The sequence below is a fragment of the Lagenorhynchus albirostris genome, chromosome 17, assembly GCF_949774975.1.
Source record: "Lagenorhynchus albirostris chromosome 17, mLagAlb1.1, whole genome shotgun sequence".
NCBI lineage: Eukaryota > Metazoa > Chordata > Mammalia > Artiodactyla > Delphinidae > Lagenorhynchus > Lagenorhynchus albirostris.
In genome coordinates this window covers 66,450,301-66,465,043 of record NC_083111.1, presented here as the reverse complement: position 1 = coordinate 66,465,043, position 14,743 = coordinate 66,450,301, and the positions used below count along the sequence as shown (strand labels likewise).

General features: G+C 36.2%; 1 protein-coding gene across 1 annotated transcript in view; it reads left to right on the top strand.

The window, feature by feature from the left end:
• ATAD2 (ATPase family AAA domain containing 2) overlaps positions 1-14,743 on the top strand; it is a 67,824-nt gene that overhangs the window by 30,627 nt on the left and 22,454 nt on the right. Inside the window, exons 9-12 of the mRNA XM_060127922.1 lie at positions 5,944-6,052; positions 6,290-6,405; positions 10,236-10,410; positions 11,290-11,378. Of these exons, the coding sequence (XP_059983905.1) occupies positions 5,944-6,052; positions 6,290-6,405; positions 10,236-10,410; positions 11,290-11,378 (489 nt within the window). The remainder of the gene's footprint in view (positions 1-5,943; positions 6,053-6,289; positions 6,406-10,235; positions 10,411-11,289; positions 11,379-14,743) is intronic.

The window sequence follows — 14,743 nt, the reverse complement described above, 5'->3', positions numbered from 1 at the left end:
GCCACAACTAAGACCCAGTGCAGCCAAAATAAGTTAATAAATATTAAAAAAAAAAAAAGGAGGCCATGCTGTCAGTACTTTTCATAGGCCCCATAGGATATTGTTAAAGACCAATATTTGGATAGTGTAATTTAATGATCTTCAGAAAAGGAGAGTAAGGTGTAGTGCTCCCTGGAGTCCCCATCAAGCATAGGGCCCAGGGCAGCTGTCTTGGTTGACTGACTCACAAAACAGGCCTATGTTTGATCCCACAGAAGTGAGAGACTGGCAGTTACTTTGAAATTTAATTTCTTTTCCCATATTTAATGTGTTTATATTTCTGGAATTAACATGCTTGTTGATTGACTTACCTCTGTAATCACCACCTACGATATATCTTGCAGTAGGGAGGAATTTTTTTTGCCTGTTTGGTGCTTGAGTTCCCATATTTGGTTCACAGGGTATACTCTTTCTCTGTGGAGAGTGTCTCATGTCATTGCATAGCTCCTTGGGTACAGGATTTTTTCCCCCTCCTATTATTTAACAAATGTTTGAGTACTACTATGTGCCAAGCACTATGGATATAAAAATGACTTAAGTCAGAATTCCTGCCCTTGGATCTCGGACTAGTGGAGGATTCTGACTCATTTAAACTATGAACCAAGAGGTTTAATCTGTACCCTGAGTCACATTATTTGGCTTAATTACCTTGGTGTTGGTTTTGATAATTCCCTTTAGACTTTTTCTTTTTGATAACAACTTTATTGTGATATAATTCACATGCCATATAGTTCTCCCATTTAAAGTATACAATTCAATGGTTTTTATTCACTGAGTTGTGCAACTATCACCACAATTTTGTTTTATTTTTTAATATTAATTTTATTTATTTATTTATTTTGGCTGCACCAGGTCTTAGTTGTGGCACGCGGGATCTTTGTTGCAGCATGTGGAATCTTTTAGTTGCAGCATGTGGACTTCTTAGTTGTGGCATGCAAACTCTTAGTTGCGGCATGCATGCGGGATCTAGTTCCCCTACCAGGGATCAAACCTGGGCCCCTTGCATTGGGAGAGTGGAATCTTACCCACTGGACCACCAGGGAAATCCCAACCACCACAATTTTAGAACATTTTTCTTGCCTCAAAAAGTAACCCTGGGGACTTACCTGGTGGTCCAGTGGTTAAGACTCAGCTCTCCCAATGTAGGGGGCACAGGTTCCATCCCTGACCAGGGAACTGAGATCCCGTACATGCACGGTGTGACCAAAAAAAAGAAAAAAGAAATGTAACCCCGTACTCTTTAGTTATCACTCGCCAATGCTTCCAGCCCTAACCTACCACTGTTCTATTTTCTGTCCATATAGATTCTGGGTATTTCATATAAGTGGAATTCTTTGTGACTGGCTTCTTTTGCTTGCTATAATATTTTCCAGGTTCATCCGCATTGTAGGATGTATTAGTACTTCATTCCTTTTTATTGCCAAATAAGATTCCATTGTATAAATATACTATACTTTGTTTATCCCTTTATTAGTTGATGGACATTTGGGTTGATTATACTTTTTGGCTATTATGAGTAATGCTATTATGAACATTCATGTACAACTTTTTGTGTGAACAAATGTTTTCATTTCTCTTGGGTATATACCTAAAAGTGGAATTGCTAGATCAAATGCTAGCTATATTTAATGTTTTGAGGAATTGCCAGATTGTTTTTCCAAAATGGCTGCTGCACTTTACATTTCCACAAGCAATGTACTAGAGTTCCAATTTTTCTGCACCTTTACTAACACTTGTTATTACCTGATCTTTTGAATGTAGCCCTTTAAACCTTCTTTTTTTTTTCAATTTCTTCACCATGGTGGAGTTAACATCTCATTCCTTCTAACAACTTTAATGGTAGTCATTTGGCTTATTAGTCTTTTTACTTTTTCTTGAAGAGACCAGCTTCTGTTTATCATTTATATCCTACTTAGGCAGGGAAAGAAAGCACACATCCAAAGAGTTGTTTGAACATTGCTCTTAGTGAAACTTGCAGCCACAATGTAGGATTTTTGAAGGGTCTTTGGCGTACTTACATAGCAGAACTTCAGAAATGCTGCCTTTAAGTAGGATTTTCTTTCTTCCTTGTGATTGCTAACCTCTAGTCATCTAAAGTTTACTCTTTAGCTTCAGTTTGGAGTTTCTGGAACAAGCCTAGCCCCTTTAAACAAGAAGGTAACATAAATAGCACAATTGCTTCACCGGTATTGCAAAGTACACGTTACTGGTTGTCAAGGAACTAGAACTGGCAACTCTAGACGCTCTGGTTAGGTTCAAAGTGCTGGTTCAGTGCTGTCTGTGCCAAATTTTTCAAAAGTTATTAGTAAAATGGAAAAACGAAAAAGTGAATGTGGGTATATGTATTTAGAATTTTTTTAAAAAACTGAAATAATGGCCTTTCTACAGTGTAATTTTGAAGAACTAGGACTGCCTAGGTTGTGAGTTCAGCTCTACCACTTATTAATGACCTTTTCCAAGTTATTTATCCTCTCCATGCTTTAGTTTTTTGATCTGTAGAATGGAGACAGTAGCACCTATCTCATAGAATTGTGCAAATTAGGTGAGTTAATACCTATAAAATGTTTAAAATAGTATCTGGCATATGTTAAGTTCTATATGCGTTTGTAACTATAATGTTCAAAAATAATCCCTACTTTGCACATCAGACGTTGGAAACTTTCTCAGTCCACAAGGTTTTGTTGTTTGCTTATAACTTTATTGGTTTATGAAATAAACAACGAGATCATCAATGTGGTAGTGTACAGAAGGTGGATTTTTTTTTAAATAGACAAAGGTTTTGAATTATACCATCATTGACTAATTCTGATATTTTAAGCAAGTTCTTTAAACTATGAGCCACGTTGGCCCCAACTGTATAATGAGCCTACTAATATGCACTTGTCCAATTTTAATTAAGTTTGATAATATGTCAACCACCTGGTACAAGAAACACTTAGTAAATGTTAGTCCTTTTTATTAATTGTTAGTCTTAATTATGTGAATACCCACTGAATTCACACACAATTATGTATATTACATAATTATAAGTAAGATTCTATTATAATATTAATGATAGTATTAAATAAGTTAGTCTTGCATATAAAACTGCAGACTTGTACTCGGTGGTTTTACAGGCAGATCACAAATATGGTCTTTGGACGTGTTTGAATGGGTAGATGGTGAAGGATTATTTTCTCACTTATATCTGTTTCCACAGCCCCTTATCAAAACCCTGGGGCTGCTTTATATTTCAGAATTCAGATTTGGGGGAGGGATTTACAAAGAAAACATACAACATATATAATGTGCAATATTAACATTTGTAGGTGTGTCTGGGCCAGCACTGTATAGTCAGATATATTAATTTTATAGTAAAATGTATGAATAACCATAGTAAGCAGGACAAATAGAGATTTTGAATTGCCTTTATGACATTTTAGGTCATGTTTTGCTGCTAAGTGAATAATGGAAAAAGTTGTTTTCAGAGGGTTTTTTTAGGTATAAGATTCTGGACCTCAATTTTTCAGATAATAGATTGTGAACCTTTTATATTTTTGGACATACCTACTTAACCATGATTGTACTCTGACTCAGGAAATGCTCTAGACCCTGAGCCAATAGAATGATTAAAGGTTTTCCCAGCCAGATTCTGTTTTTATTCTGTGAGTCTTCGCAACTGTCCAAAGGCAGAAGTGATTTTAAAACTTTTTGAGTATTTGGAGCACTCAGCATTGTATTTTTGTTTTGAATTTTATTTATTTTTTTATACAGCAGGTTCTTACTAGTTTCTATTTTATACATACTAGTGTATATATGTCAATCCCAATCTCCCAATTCATCCCACCACTACCACCCCACCCACCATTGTCCCCCCTTGGTGTCCATAAGTTTGTTCCCTACACCTGTGTCTCTATTTTTGACTTGCAAACAGGTTCATCTGTACCATTTTTCTAGATTCCACATATATCAGCATCGTATTGGATACTACCAACCAGCCTACGATTTTGATTATTTTTATCTTTTTTTTTTTTTTTTGGTACACGGGCCTCTCACTATTGCGGCCTCTCCCGTTGTGGAGCACAGGCTCCGGACGCGCAGGCGGACTCTCAACCACTGCGCCACCAGGGAAGCCCTATTTTTGTCTTTTTTTTTTAAATTAATTTATTTATTTTTGGCTGTGTTGGGTATTCGTTGCTGCGCACGGGCTTGCTCTAGTTGTGGTGAGTGGGGGCTACTCCTCGTTGCGGTGCGTGGGCTTCTCATTGCGGTGGCTTCTCTTGTTGCGGATCACAGGCTCTAGGCGCGTGGGCTTCAGGGGTTGTGGCTCGCGGACTCTAGAGCGCAGGCTCAGTAGTTGTGGCGCACGGGCTTAGTTGCTCCGCGGCATGTGGCATCTTTCTGGAACAGGGCTCAAACCCGTGTCCTCTGCATTGGCAGGCGGATTCTTAACCACTGCACCACCAGGGAAGTCCAATACCTTAATTTTTAAAATATTGATTTTGCATGATTAAATGATAATATTTTGGATATATTGGGATATATAAAATACATTATTAAAATTAATTTTACTCTGTTTAGTGTGGTTAATAGAAAATTTTAAATTACATCTTGGCTTGCATTTCGTATCTATTGGACAGCAATGAGATCATTCAGAAGTTATGTACTTTGCCTTCATTTCATAAAAATGTGCATCTAACCTTATGACTTTTTTTTTTTTTTTTTTTGGCTGCCCTGGGTCTTAGCTGTGGCAGGTGGGCTGCTTAGTTGCGGCTCCCCGGCTCCTTAGTTGCAGCACGTTGGCCCCGTAGTTGCGGCTCCAGGGCTCCTTAGTTGTGGCTCACGGGCTCCTTAGTTGTGACATGCGAACTCTTAGTTGCGGCATGCATGTGGGTGTGGGATCGGACCCAGGCCCCCTGCATTGGGAGCACGGAGTCCCATCCACTGCGCCACCAGGGCAGTCCCAATCCTATGGTTTTTATTATTATGCAGTTCTATTAAGAATTGTTTAAGAAATATCTTTTTAAAAGCCCCAGCTGAAAACTTTTCCATCTTAGACTTTACAGTATAAATTCCTCGTGGAGTTTGAGACTAGCAAGAATTGTCACTTGGGGTGAGCATGGTGTGCTTTTACTTGTGTTCAGTTGGAGCAGGCATTTTTTGCTTAGGCATTCTGCTACAAGCATCTTAACTTTTAACATAAGTGTGTTCATTCTTCCAGCTATAAAACAAGCAGGTTTTTCTAGGTATATTTTTTGTAACCTACCATAACTGTTTTTGAAAGTAATTAGGAAAGTAGTGATTCATTCTTGCTTGAAAGGATTGATATGGATCCAGGTGCTGGTAGACTGAGTATTTTGCTGAGAGGTATAGTAGCAGAGTTGTTGCAGATCTGGAGACATGCTGCTTGTATGTGATTCCTAGATTTGCCATTTCCTAGTTGCGTGATCTTGGGCATTACAGTTAACCTTTCTGTGCCTCGGTTTTCTTTTAAAATTGGGGAAATAATAATACCTACTTCATAAGAATATTGTGAGGATTTAATGAATTTATACATGTAAATCACCTAAACTAAAACAGTGTTTGACAAATGGTAAACTCTCTGTAGGTCAGACAAGATTATTGTAATGTATATTGATACTTTCTGAATTCTCAACCATGAATTACTTTATGTTGCTGTGGTATCTTGAAAACTGGTATTTTCATTTGATTGTATATCTTTAATAATAAAGGTTGAGATATAAATATTTCTAACACTTAAGTTCTCAACCTCTAAAGAAAATGAGGAACTTGAAATACATAATCTCATGATTTCCCCATTTGAAATTTTTTTAATTCTTAAGAAAAATGTATATATTCTAACATGGAATTTGGGGAAGGAAAGGGGTTTGATGAATGGGTTTTTTTTTAATCTTTTTAAAATAGGTGCCTCCCACTAAATTTTCGGAAAGATGAATTAAAAGGAATTTATAAAGATGGAATGAAAATTGGAGGAAGCCTTGCTGATGTTGATCTAATGCAAGTAGATTCTTCAGTAAGTACAGTCTGAAATGTTATTTTTTGCTTCAGTTCAAAGTTAAAAAAGAAATCAATTGTTTTATCAGAAATTTTAATCTTTATAGATTCTTTTCTTTCTTCTTTTAATCTTTAGGCCACAACTAAGATCCTGTTACTCAGTTGACTGTGTGTGGCTTGGGTAGTTTGGGAATGGAGTAAGATTTTAGTTTTGATTACAAATTTAAGAATGTCAATGTTTCCCTTCCATTACCAGGTGCGATTTGATAGTGTTGGTGGCTTGTCTAATCATATTGCAGCTCTAAAAGAGATGGTGGTGTTTCCACTACTTTATCCAGAAGTCTTTGAAAAATTCAAAATTCAACCTCCAAGGTAATTTAATTATACATTTTATTTTAGCCAAAATCTGAGCTATGCTATGTCCAGAAAGATAATGCTTCTCTGTTGAAAATTTTCAGGTCTACAGTAATTTGTTATATTTGCCCTGCAACATCCTGGGTGTTTCGAATATTTTACTTTCTTAATGTTTAACATGAAAAATGGTTTCAAAATTGATTCTCCATTAAAAAAAAATCGTTTTCCATGGCTTTTCATACATTTAGTAGAATTCCTCTCATACATACTCTTTACTTTTTTTCTTTCAGTTTTGTAATTTAGTTTTGAATTTATGTCAAAGTAATACATGTATGTAATTTTTAATATATTCTTTATTTTATAATGAAGTATAGTTGATTATATGTACATAATTTTAAAAGTTAAATAGTACTATAAGTTTTACAAAGAAAAAATGGTAGTAGTCCCTTCTGTTTTTTCTATTTTAGACATAATATATAGACTTCCTGTGAACAATGACTATTTGACTCTTACTTTCCCCACCCTCCACATATACACATTTTCCCCCTTCCATATTTCCAGTAGTTTATTTATATATAGACAAACTTGATTTTCACTGTTTGCTTTATGACTATGTAAATATTTCTTGCAGTTTAGCCATGTATTATGTAACTTCATTTCCTCTTTTATATCTCTCCTCTCCCCACCATAAAACTCCTAGAGGAAAACATAGGCAGAACACTCTTTAACATAAATCATAGCAAAATTTTTTTGCATCTGTTTCCTAAAACAAAGGAAATAAAAGCAAAATAAACAAATGAGACATAGTTATATTAAAAGCTTTTGCACAGCAAAGGAAACCATTGACAAAACACAAAAACAACATATGGGAGAAGATATTTGCAAATGATATGACTGACTGATAAGGGGTAAATATCCAACATATATAAACAGCTCATATAACTCAACATTAAAAAACAAAAAACCTGATTAAAAAATGGGCAAAAGAACTGAATAGATATTTTTCCAAAGGGGACATGCAGATGGCCAACAGGCAGTTGAAAAGATGCTCAGCATCATTAATCATCAGGGAAATGCAAATCAAAACCACAATGAGATATCACCTCACACCTGTCAGAATGGCTGTTATCAAAAAGAACACAAATATGGCTTCCCTGGTGGCACAGTGGTTAAGAATCCACCTGCCAATGCAGGAGACATGGGTTCGAGCCCTGGTCCGGGAAGATTCCACATGCCATGGAGCAACTAAGCCCGTGCACCACAACTACTGACCCTGCGCTCTAGAGCCCACAAGCCACAACTACCAAAGCCCATGCGCCTAGAGCCTGTACTCCGCAACAAGAGAAGCCACCGCAATGAGAAGCCCACTCAGCGCCACGAAGAGTAGCCCCCGCTTGCCGCAACTAGAGAAAGCCTGCATGCAGCAACAAAGACCCAACACAGCCATAAATAAATAAATAAATAAATTTATTTTAAAAAGAACACAAATAACAAATGTGGGGAAAATGTGTAGAAAAGGGAACCCTCATACATTGTTGGTGGGAGTGTAAATTGGTGCACTACTGTGGAAAACAGTATGGAGGTTTCTCAAAAAACTAAAGATAGAACTACCACCATATGCCCCAGTAATTCCACTCCTGGGTATATATCCGAAAAAAACAAAAACACTAATTCAAAAAGACACATGCAACCCAATGTTCATAGCAGCATTATTTACAGTTGCCAAGTTATGGAAGCAACCTAAGTGTCCATCAGCAGATGAATGGATAAAGAAGATGTGGTATGTATATACTCAATGGAATACTACTCAGCCATAGAAAAAGAATGAAATTTTGCCATTTGCAGCAACACTGATGGACTTGGAGGGCATTATGCTGAGTGAAATAAGTCAGACAGAGGAAGGCAGATACTGTATGATATCACTTATATGTGGAATACGAAAGTACAATACACTAGTGAATATAAGAAAAAAGAAGCAGACTCACAGATATGGAGGACAAACTAATGCTTACCAGTGGGGAGAGGGAACTGGGGAGGGGCAATATAGGGGTAGGGGATTAAGAGGTACAAACTATTAGGTATAAAATAAGCTACAAGGATATATTGTACAACATAGGGAATAGAGCACATATTTTCTAATTACTATAAATGGAATATAACCTTTAAAAATTGTGAATTACTATATTTTATGCCTGTAACTTAGTTAATATTTTATATCCACTATACTTGAATTTTAAAAATTAAAGTAAAAAAATTCAACAACAGATTCCTTCAATTTTTTCTCTTCATTTCCCCTTCCTTACATTTCCCCTTTCTTACATTTCTGCTCATAAAAAATCAATATATGACTATGTTAAACTATTTTCATATGGTATGTTCTCTTTCCATTTTAATGGCTGAATAATATTCCATTTTGTGGATGTATCACGTTTTATTTAATTGATTCTGCTATTTCTGGCTATTTTGTTTTCTCCTGTTTTCATTATCACAGATGTCAATATCATGAACATCTCATTGCTTCCTGTTTATGGGAATCATTTTTTTCTTTAAGATACCACCTCACAAATAAGATTACTGTGAGATATATTTAAAAATATATATATATATATAGATTTTTTTTTTTTTTAACGGTATGCGGGCCTCTCACCACTGTGGCCTCTCCCGCTGCAGAGCAGAGGCTCCGGATGCGCAGGCTCAGTGGCCATGGCTTACGGGCCCAGCTGCCCTGCAGCATGTGGGATCCTCCCGGACCGGGGCACGAACCCACGTCCCCTGCATAGGCAGGCGGACTCTCAACCACTGCGCCACCAGGGAAGCCCAAAAATAGATATATTTTTAAAAATCTGTTTCTGTCTTGACTTTTGTACATTGAAATCACTGGTTTATTTCACTTGTCTGATTGTTTTCTTAACAATTGCTTTGTTTTTTTACCATTTGCATTTGATTATGTTCGTTTCTTATTATTTTTTATTTCTTTTGGCTGCAATGCGCGGCTTGTGGGATACTAGTTGCCTGACCAGGGATTGAACCCGCGCCCTGGCAGTGCAAGCACCAAGTCCTAAACACTGGACTGCCAGGGAATTCCCTTATTTTTCTTTTATTTTTTTCTTGACTTTGAATAGATTTTATCCATCACTTGTGATTTTTTTTTTTTTGCCATTCTTATTTTGTCATTTCTGTTTTTCTGGGATTTTCCTTAACTTTTCTTTTCAAGAGCAGTTATTTGATGATCATTTCTAGTAAGATTATGAATATAACCCATTTTCTCAGAATTCTGTCCTGAGAACAATGAATAACTTTGGAAATATGTGAAAAAGCTGTACATTACCCTATGACAGTGCAGTGATGTCACCAAAAATTATCTTGAATTCTTTGTGTTGTCCTAGTCCCTGTCACCCAGCCACTACTTCAAGTTCTCTCTTCTTTTATCTTATTTTCTCTTGTGTCCATTCCCACTGTTTTCTTGCAAAACTTTTGCTGTTATGTTACTGGTGCTCAGACCAAAGATTATACGTGAAATCTGCTGTTCTTTCCCCTGATATGTTATAAAATTAAACAGTCAGGTCTTTTCAATCATAACTTTTATGCAAGATAAGATAATATGATGAGCATGATGAATGAATGAAAGAAAATATGTTTCACATAAAGGGTTTTATTTAGTTTCAATATTAATTTTATAGTATGAATATTAATTCCTAGGTTTTAAGTTGTGCTTTGTGGATTGAAATGATATTTCACTTGTCTTAATTACATTCTTATTCATTAAATGTATCCATGAAATTGGTTTCTAAGTTTTTGTTTGGTCTGTTTTTCAGTATAGTACTAAAATAATACTTATTCTTTTACAGGGGTTGTTTGTTTTATGGTCCACCTGGAACTGGAAAAACTCTGGTTGCTAGAGCACTTGCCAATGAATGCAGTCAAGGGGATAAAAGAGTAGCATTTTTCATGAGGAAAGGTGCTGATGGTCTGAGTAAGTGGGTAGGAGAATCTGAAAGACAGCTGCGGTTGCTATTTGATCAGGTATGATATTAAAATTTACCTATATAGATCTGTAATCAGTGTAGATTAAGTATAAGGATTGGATAAACCTTGCATTTGATCACTTTTCATAGAAATAAACTCATAATAATTATACCAAATATATACTCTTCCTAGATTATTTTCCTTTGTCATGTCATGATTACACCAACGTATGATGAACAGTTTTATAGTAAAAAGAGGAAGGAATAATTGGGTCTAAGTTCTCTGGAGTCTTAGGTCTCATATCTAAAGACTAGAGACAGAGTGGTAGTCTCACTCTTAAAAGAGACGACAGTAGTGAGTTATGTTTCAGTATACGAGCTGAAGATTAGCTCTGCCCTAGAGTGGCTTTCAGTTTCATATCCCAATTGTATTGACAGTAAGTTGTGAGATAATAGCATTCTTAGCTACTGAGGCATATTGTTGCAAATGCTTTTATATCTCTTTGTAGAATTCACTGAGGTTTTTTTGTTTTAACTTTACTGAAATAGATTTTAAACTATGGCATCTTATTAAATAAATGTTTTTTTCCTCCTGACATGGAGGAAAGCTATGTCATTGTCTTCTATTCTTTGTCTTGTTTCGACAGTTGGTCTTCAGTAGATATTTTTTGTGTCCCAATAATTGTAGCTGTATGAAATCTGAGGGATATAACCAGTGGAGTATATTGAATGTTTCCAGCTGAAAATGCAAATAAACTTAAGTTGTATGCTGTTATAATTTATTATGTCTGAATCCTTAAAACATAGTTCTTGAGTTTATATTTTTAAAAACTTCTTATAAGCAAATAGGAATGAAAATGGATTAAAATGCTTTATACTAAGTCTATGTATTTGAAGTTTTTCATGATAACATGCAATCACTGGACTTGCTTCCTAGGCCTATCAGATGCGCCCATCAATTATTTTCTTTGATGAAATCGATGGTCTGGCTCCAGTACGATCAAGCAGGCAAGATCAAATTCACAGGTAAAACTTGCTTGATGGTACTTCTGCCTTTCTTCCTATATTCTGAGCAGTATTGATGTTGCATGAGGGATAGAATGTTAGATGGTGAAAGAAAGTTTATAAACCAGTGTTGTTTGGTAGTAGAAACCAATGTGTAGTACAGAAGAAAAAGAAAAAGTGAACCTGTTCTAAAGGGTAGGGTGTTCTCAAGCACAGTATTGGTTATAGATTTAACTTGTGATACAGACTTAAATGCCCATTGGCCAGTGAGGTAAGGCAAATAAAATGAGTGAGGCAGGCCAGTGATAAGGGTGGGTCTGGGAAATGTGGCTGAGTATCCAATCATGAAGAGTGTGGCCAATTGTTTTTAGCTCCAGCCTATTACTGAAGTGCAAAAGCTGACTCAGACTTGAAAAATAAATTTTATTTCCTCAATTTTATATTCAGATTTTTGCGTTAAATATCTTTTAGGTGTTGCCAACTAATTCAGATGCTTTTTTTTTTTTTACCCTAGTACTAGCCTAACTTCCTGATTTTCAGAATGTGAAAGTTGCATCTCCCCTGTGATAATTGCTTACCCAAGGGAGCAGTTTTCACTAGTACCACTGACTCAACCTGAATCTAAATTCATTTTAGTCCTAGGTCATCTTCAGTTTTTCACAGCTTCTTTTTTAATGTAATTATTTAATTAATTTGGGTACCCAAAAGCAAATGTTTGCATGCTTTCATTATGCCAGTATTGTTTTTCATTGTAGATAATATAAAAGAGAAACGAGACATAAAATTATGAGTGATAGGTAGGTTTTGGCTTTTCTAACACCTAACAACATTTACTATATTCTGGTCCCCTTCTTTGACTTGATACTATAAAATTTTATTTGTTCTGAGTAAATTAAAATGTTTACTCCTATATAGTAAAAATAGTTGTGTGTGCACATACCCTACCAATAATCATACACACTTTTTATATATATGACACATTTCATTATCAGCCATACTGTATTCATTGTGTTGATAGGGAAAAATATATTTAACAATACGACCATCACTTTGCAATCAAGTAATTGAGTACTTACTGTATTTTGGAACAGTTCTAAAAGGGATTAGAGAAATTTTAACAAGAAATATAGAATAATTTTAGCAAGCACTTATCATTTCAAATATATATTTTTAAGAGAACTTTAGTTTTTTGTTTTTTCCAAAGACTTAAAAAATCTGAGAGAAAAACATTTTTGTTAAATTAAACTTATTTATTTATTTACTTTAAGGAAGTAAATCTTTTTCTTTTTTTTTTACAAATTTATTTATTTATATTTTTTATTTTTGGCTGTGTGGGTATTCGTTGCTGCGCGCGGGCTTTCTCTAGTTGCAGCGCTCAGGGGCTGCTTTTCATTGTGTTGCGTGGGCTTCTCATTGCGGCGGCTTCTCTTGTTGAGGAGCACGGGCTCTAGGTGCGCGGGCTTCAGTAGTTGTGGCTCACAGGCTTAGTTGCTCCGCGGCATGTGGGATCTTCCTGGACCAGGGCTCGAACCTATGTCCCCTGCACTGGCAGGTGGACCACTGCACCACTAGGGAAGTCCAAATTCAGCTTTTTTAGAAGTTAGCACATTGAACATGATTAAACTATCCTCTTTATCTTATTGTTGGTAATAATTGTAGGATAATGCAAATAAGTAAGTATGTGAATGCATTAGAAAATAAGATTTTTAGCCTCAGAAAAGAGGATACAAATATAAAGTAAATTAAATTAAAACCCTCAAATCGGGCTTCCCTGGTGGCACAGTGGTTGAGAGTCCGCCTGCCGATGCAGGGCACACGGGTTCGTGCCCTGGTCCGGGAGGACCCCGCATGGTGCGGAGCAGCTGGGCCCGTGAGCCATGGCCTCTGGGCCTGCGGGTCTGGAGCCTGTGCTCCGCAACGGGAGAGGCCACAGCAGTGAGAGGCCCACGTACCACAAAAAAAAAAAAACAAAAAAAACCAAAACCCTCAAATCTTTACTTGAATTAGAAATACCAGTATGAACTTACGATGAATTTTATTTTTAAAGAAAAAGTGATTCCTATCTCTGGACACTAAAAAGGCCTAGAAACAATCACAGTCCAGTGGCAATTCATACCCTTAGTAATCAGAGTGTGATCTCTAAATACTAGGATTCTTTAGTAGAGGAGGTGTTAGGCAGAACTGAGATGGGAAATAGCAAGACAAGCCTGGAACATATTGTAATTCCTGGAAGTGAAGAAGCAATCAAAGACTACTGGGATCACATCAGAGTGACATAGCCAGTTTGAAGGGATTTCCATTGGCCAAAGACGGGACAGTTTGAGACCCAGTATACTGAGTCTCTTAAATATGTATACACATATTTAAGAGACTCAGTATATTGAAGTGTATCAAGTACACAGAAATCATCAGTTTTTAATGATCTCTTTAAAAAAAGAACTTAACTGGTCACTCCAAAGGTTGCTAAGACAGTGACTCATTACTCTGAAAATTGATGAAGAGAATGAATCAAGCATTTCTTTTTCCTGTGCTGTAACCCTGATTCAGAGTAATTTAATAATAATGATAAAGAGAACTTTGTTCTCTATAGAAAAATCACATTTAATAAACGCAAAGGAAATTATTGAATTAGAAAAATAACCATTTTGCAACCCCTTATGAAATAGTGGATCAAGAACTATGGTTTTCAACTGGGAGTGATTTTGCCCCCCAGGGGACACGTCTGGATATATTTTTGATTGTCACAACTGGGAGGGGGGAGTGCTCTACTGGCTTCAAGTGGGTGAAAACCATGGATGCTGTTAAATATCCTACAGTGGACAGGACAGCTCTCCACAACAAAGAATTATCTGGCCCAAAATGTCAATGGTGCCAAGATTGAGAAACCTTAATCTAAGCAATAGTTATCAGTGGCTGCTATGAAAGCAGATAAGTTGAAAAGGTTAATAGTAAAGTTTATGATGAGTGGAGTAAGCTGATAACACCTCAACTAAACCCAACCTACTGATCTTAAAAATGAAAATATGGTATCACTTGCCTCCTGATGTATACAGTAGGAAATACATGGTATCTTCCTGTGAAATATGCTATCCCAAATAGTTTAATCTATATTTATTAAGCTTGTAGATGTAACTACCAGTTTACAGGAAATATGAAAGCTAAAGGACAAGTTAAATGAGCCTATCAGGAAGCAATCAGCTCAATCCAGATGTGGGAGGGAAATTCTACAAAACAAATGAACCAGTTTCTTCAAAAAATAAATGGCATGGAGAAAGAAAAAAAAAGTGAGGGAAGGGTGATGGGGAACTGTTATGGATTTGAGGGTTGTTTGACCAAGTGCAATGTGTGTAGATCTTGGCTTGAACAAACCAAATGTAAAAAGATAT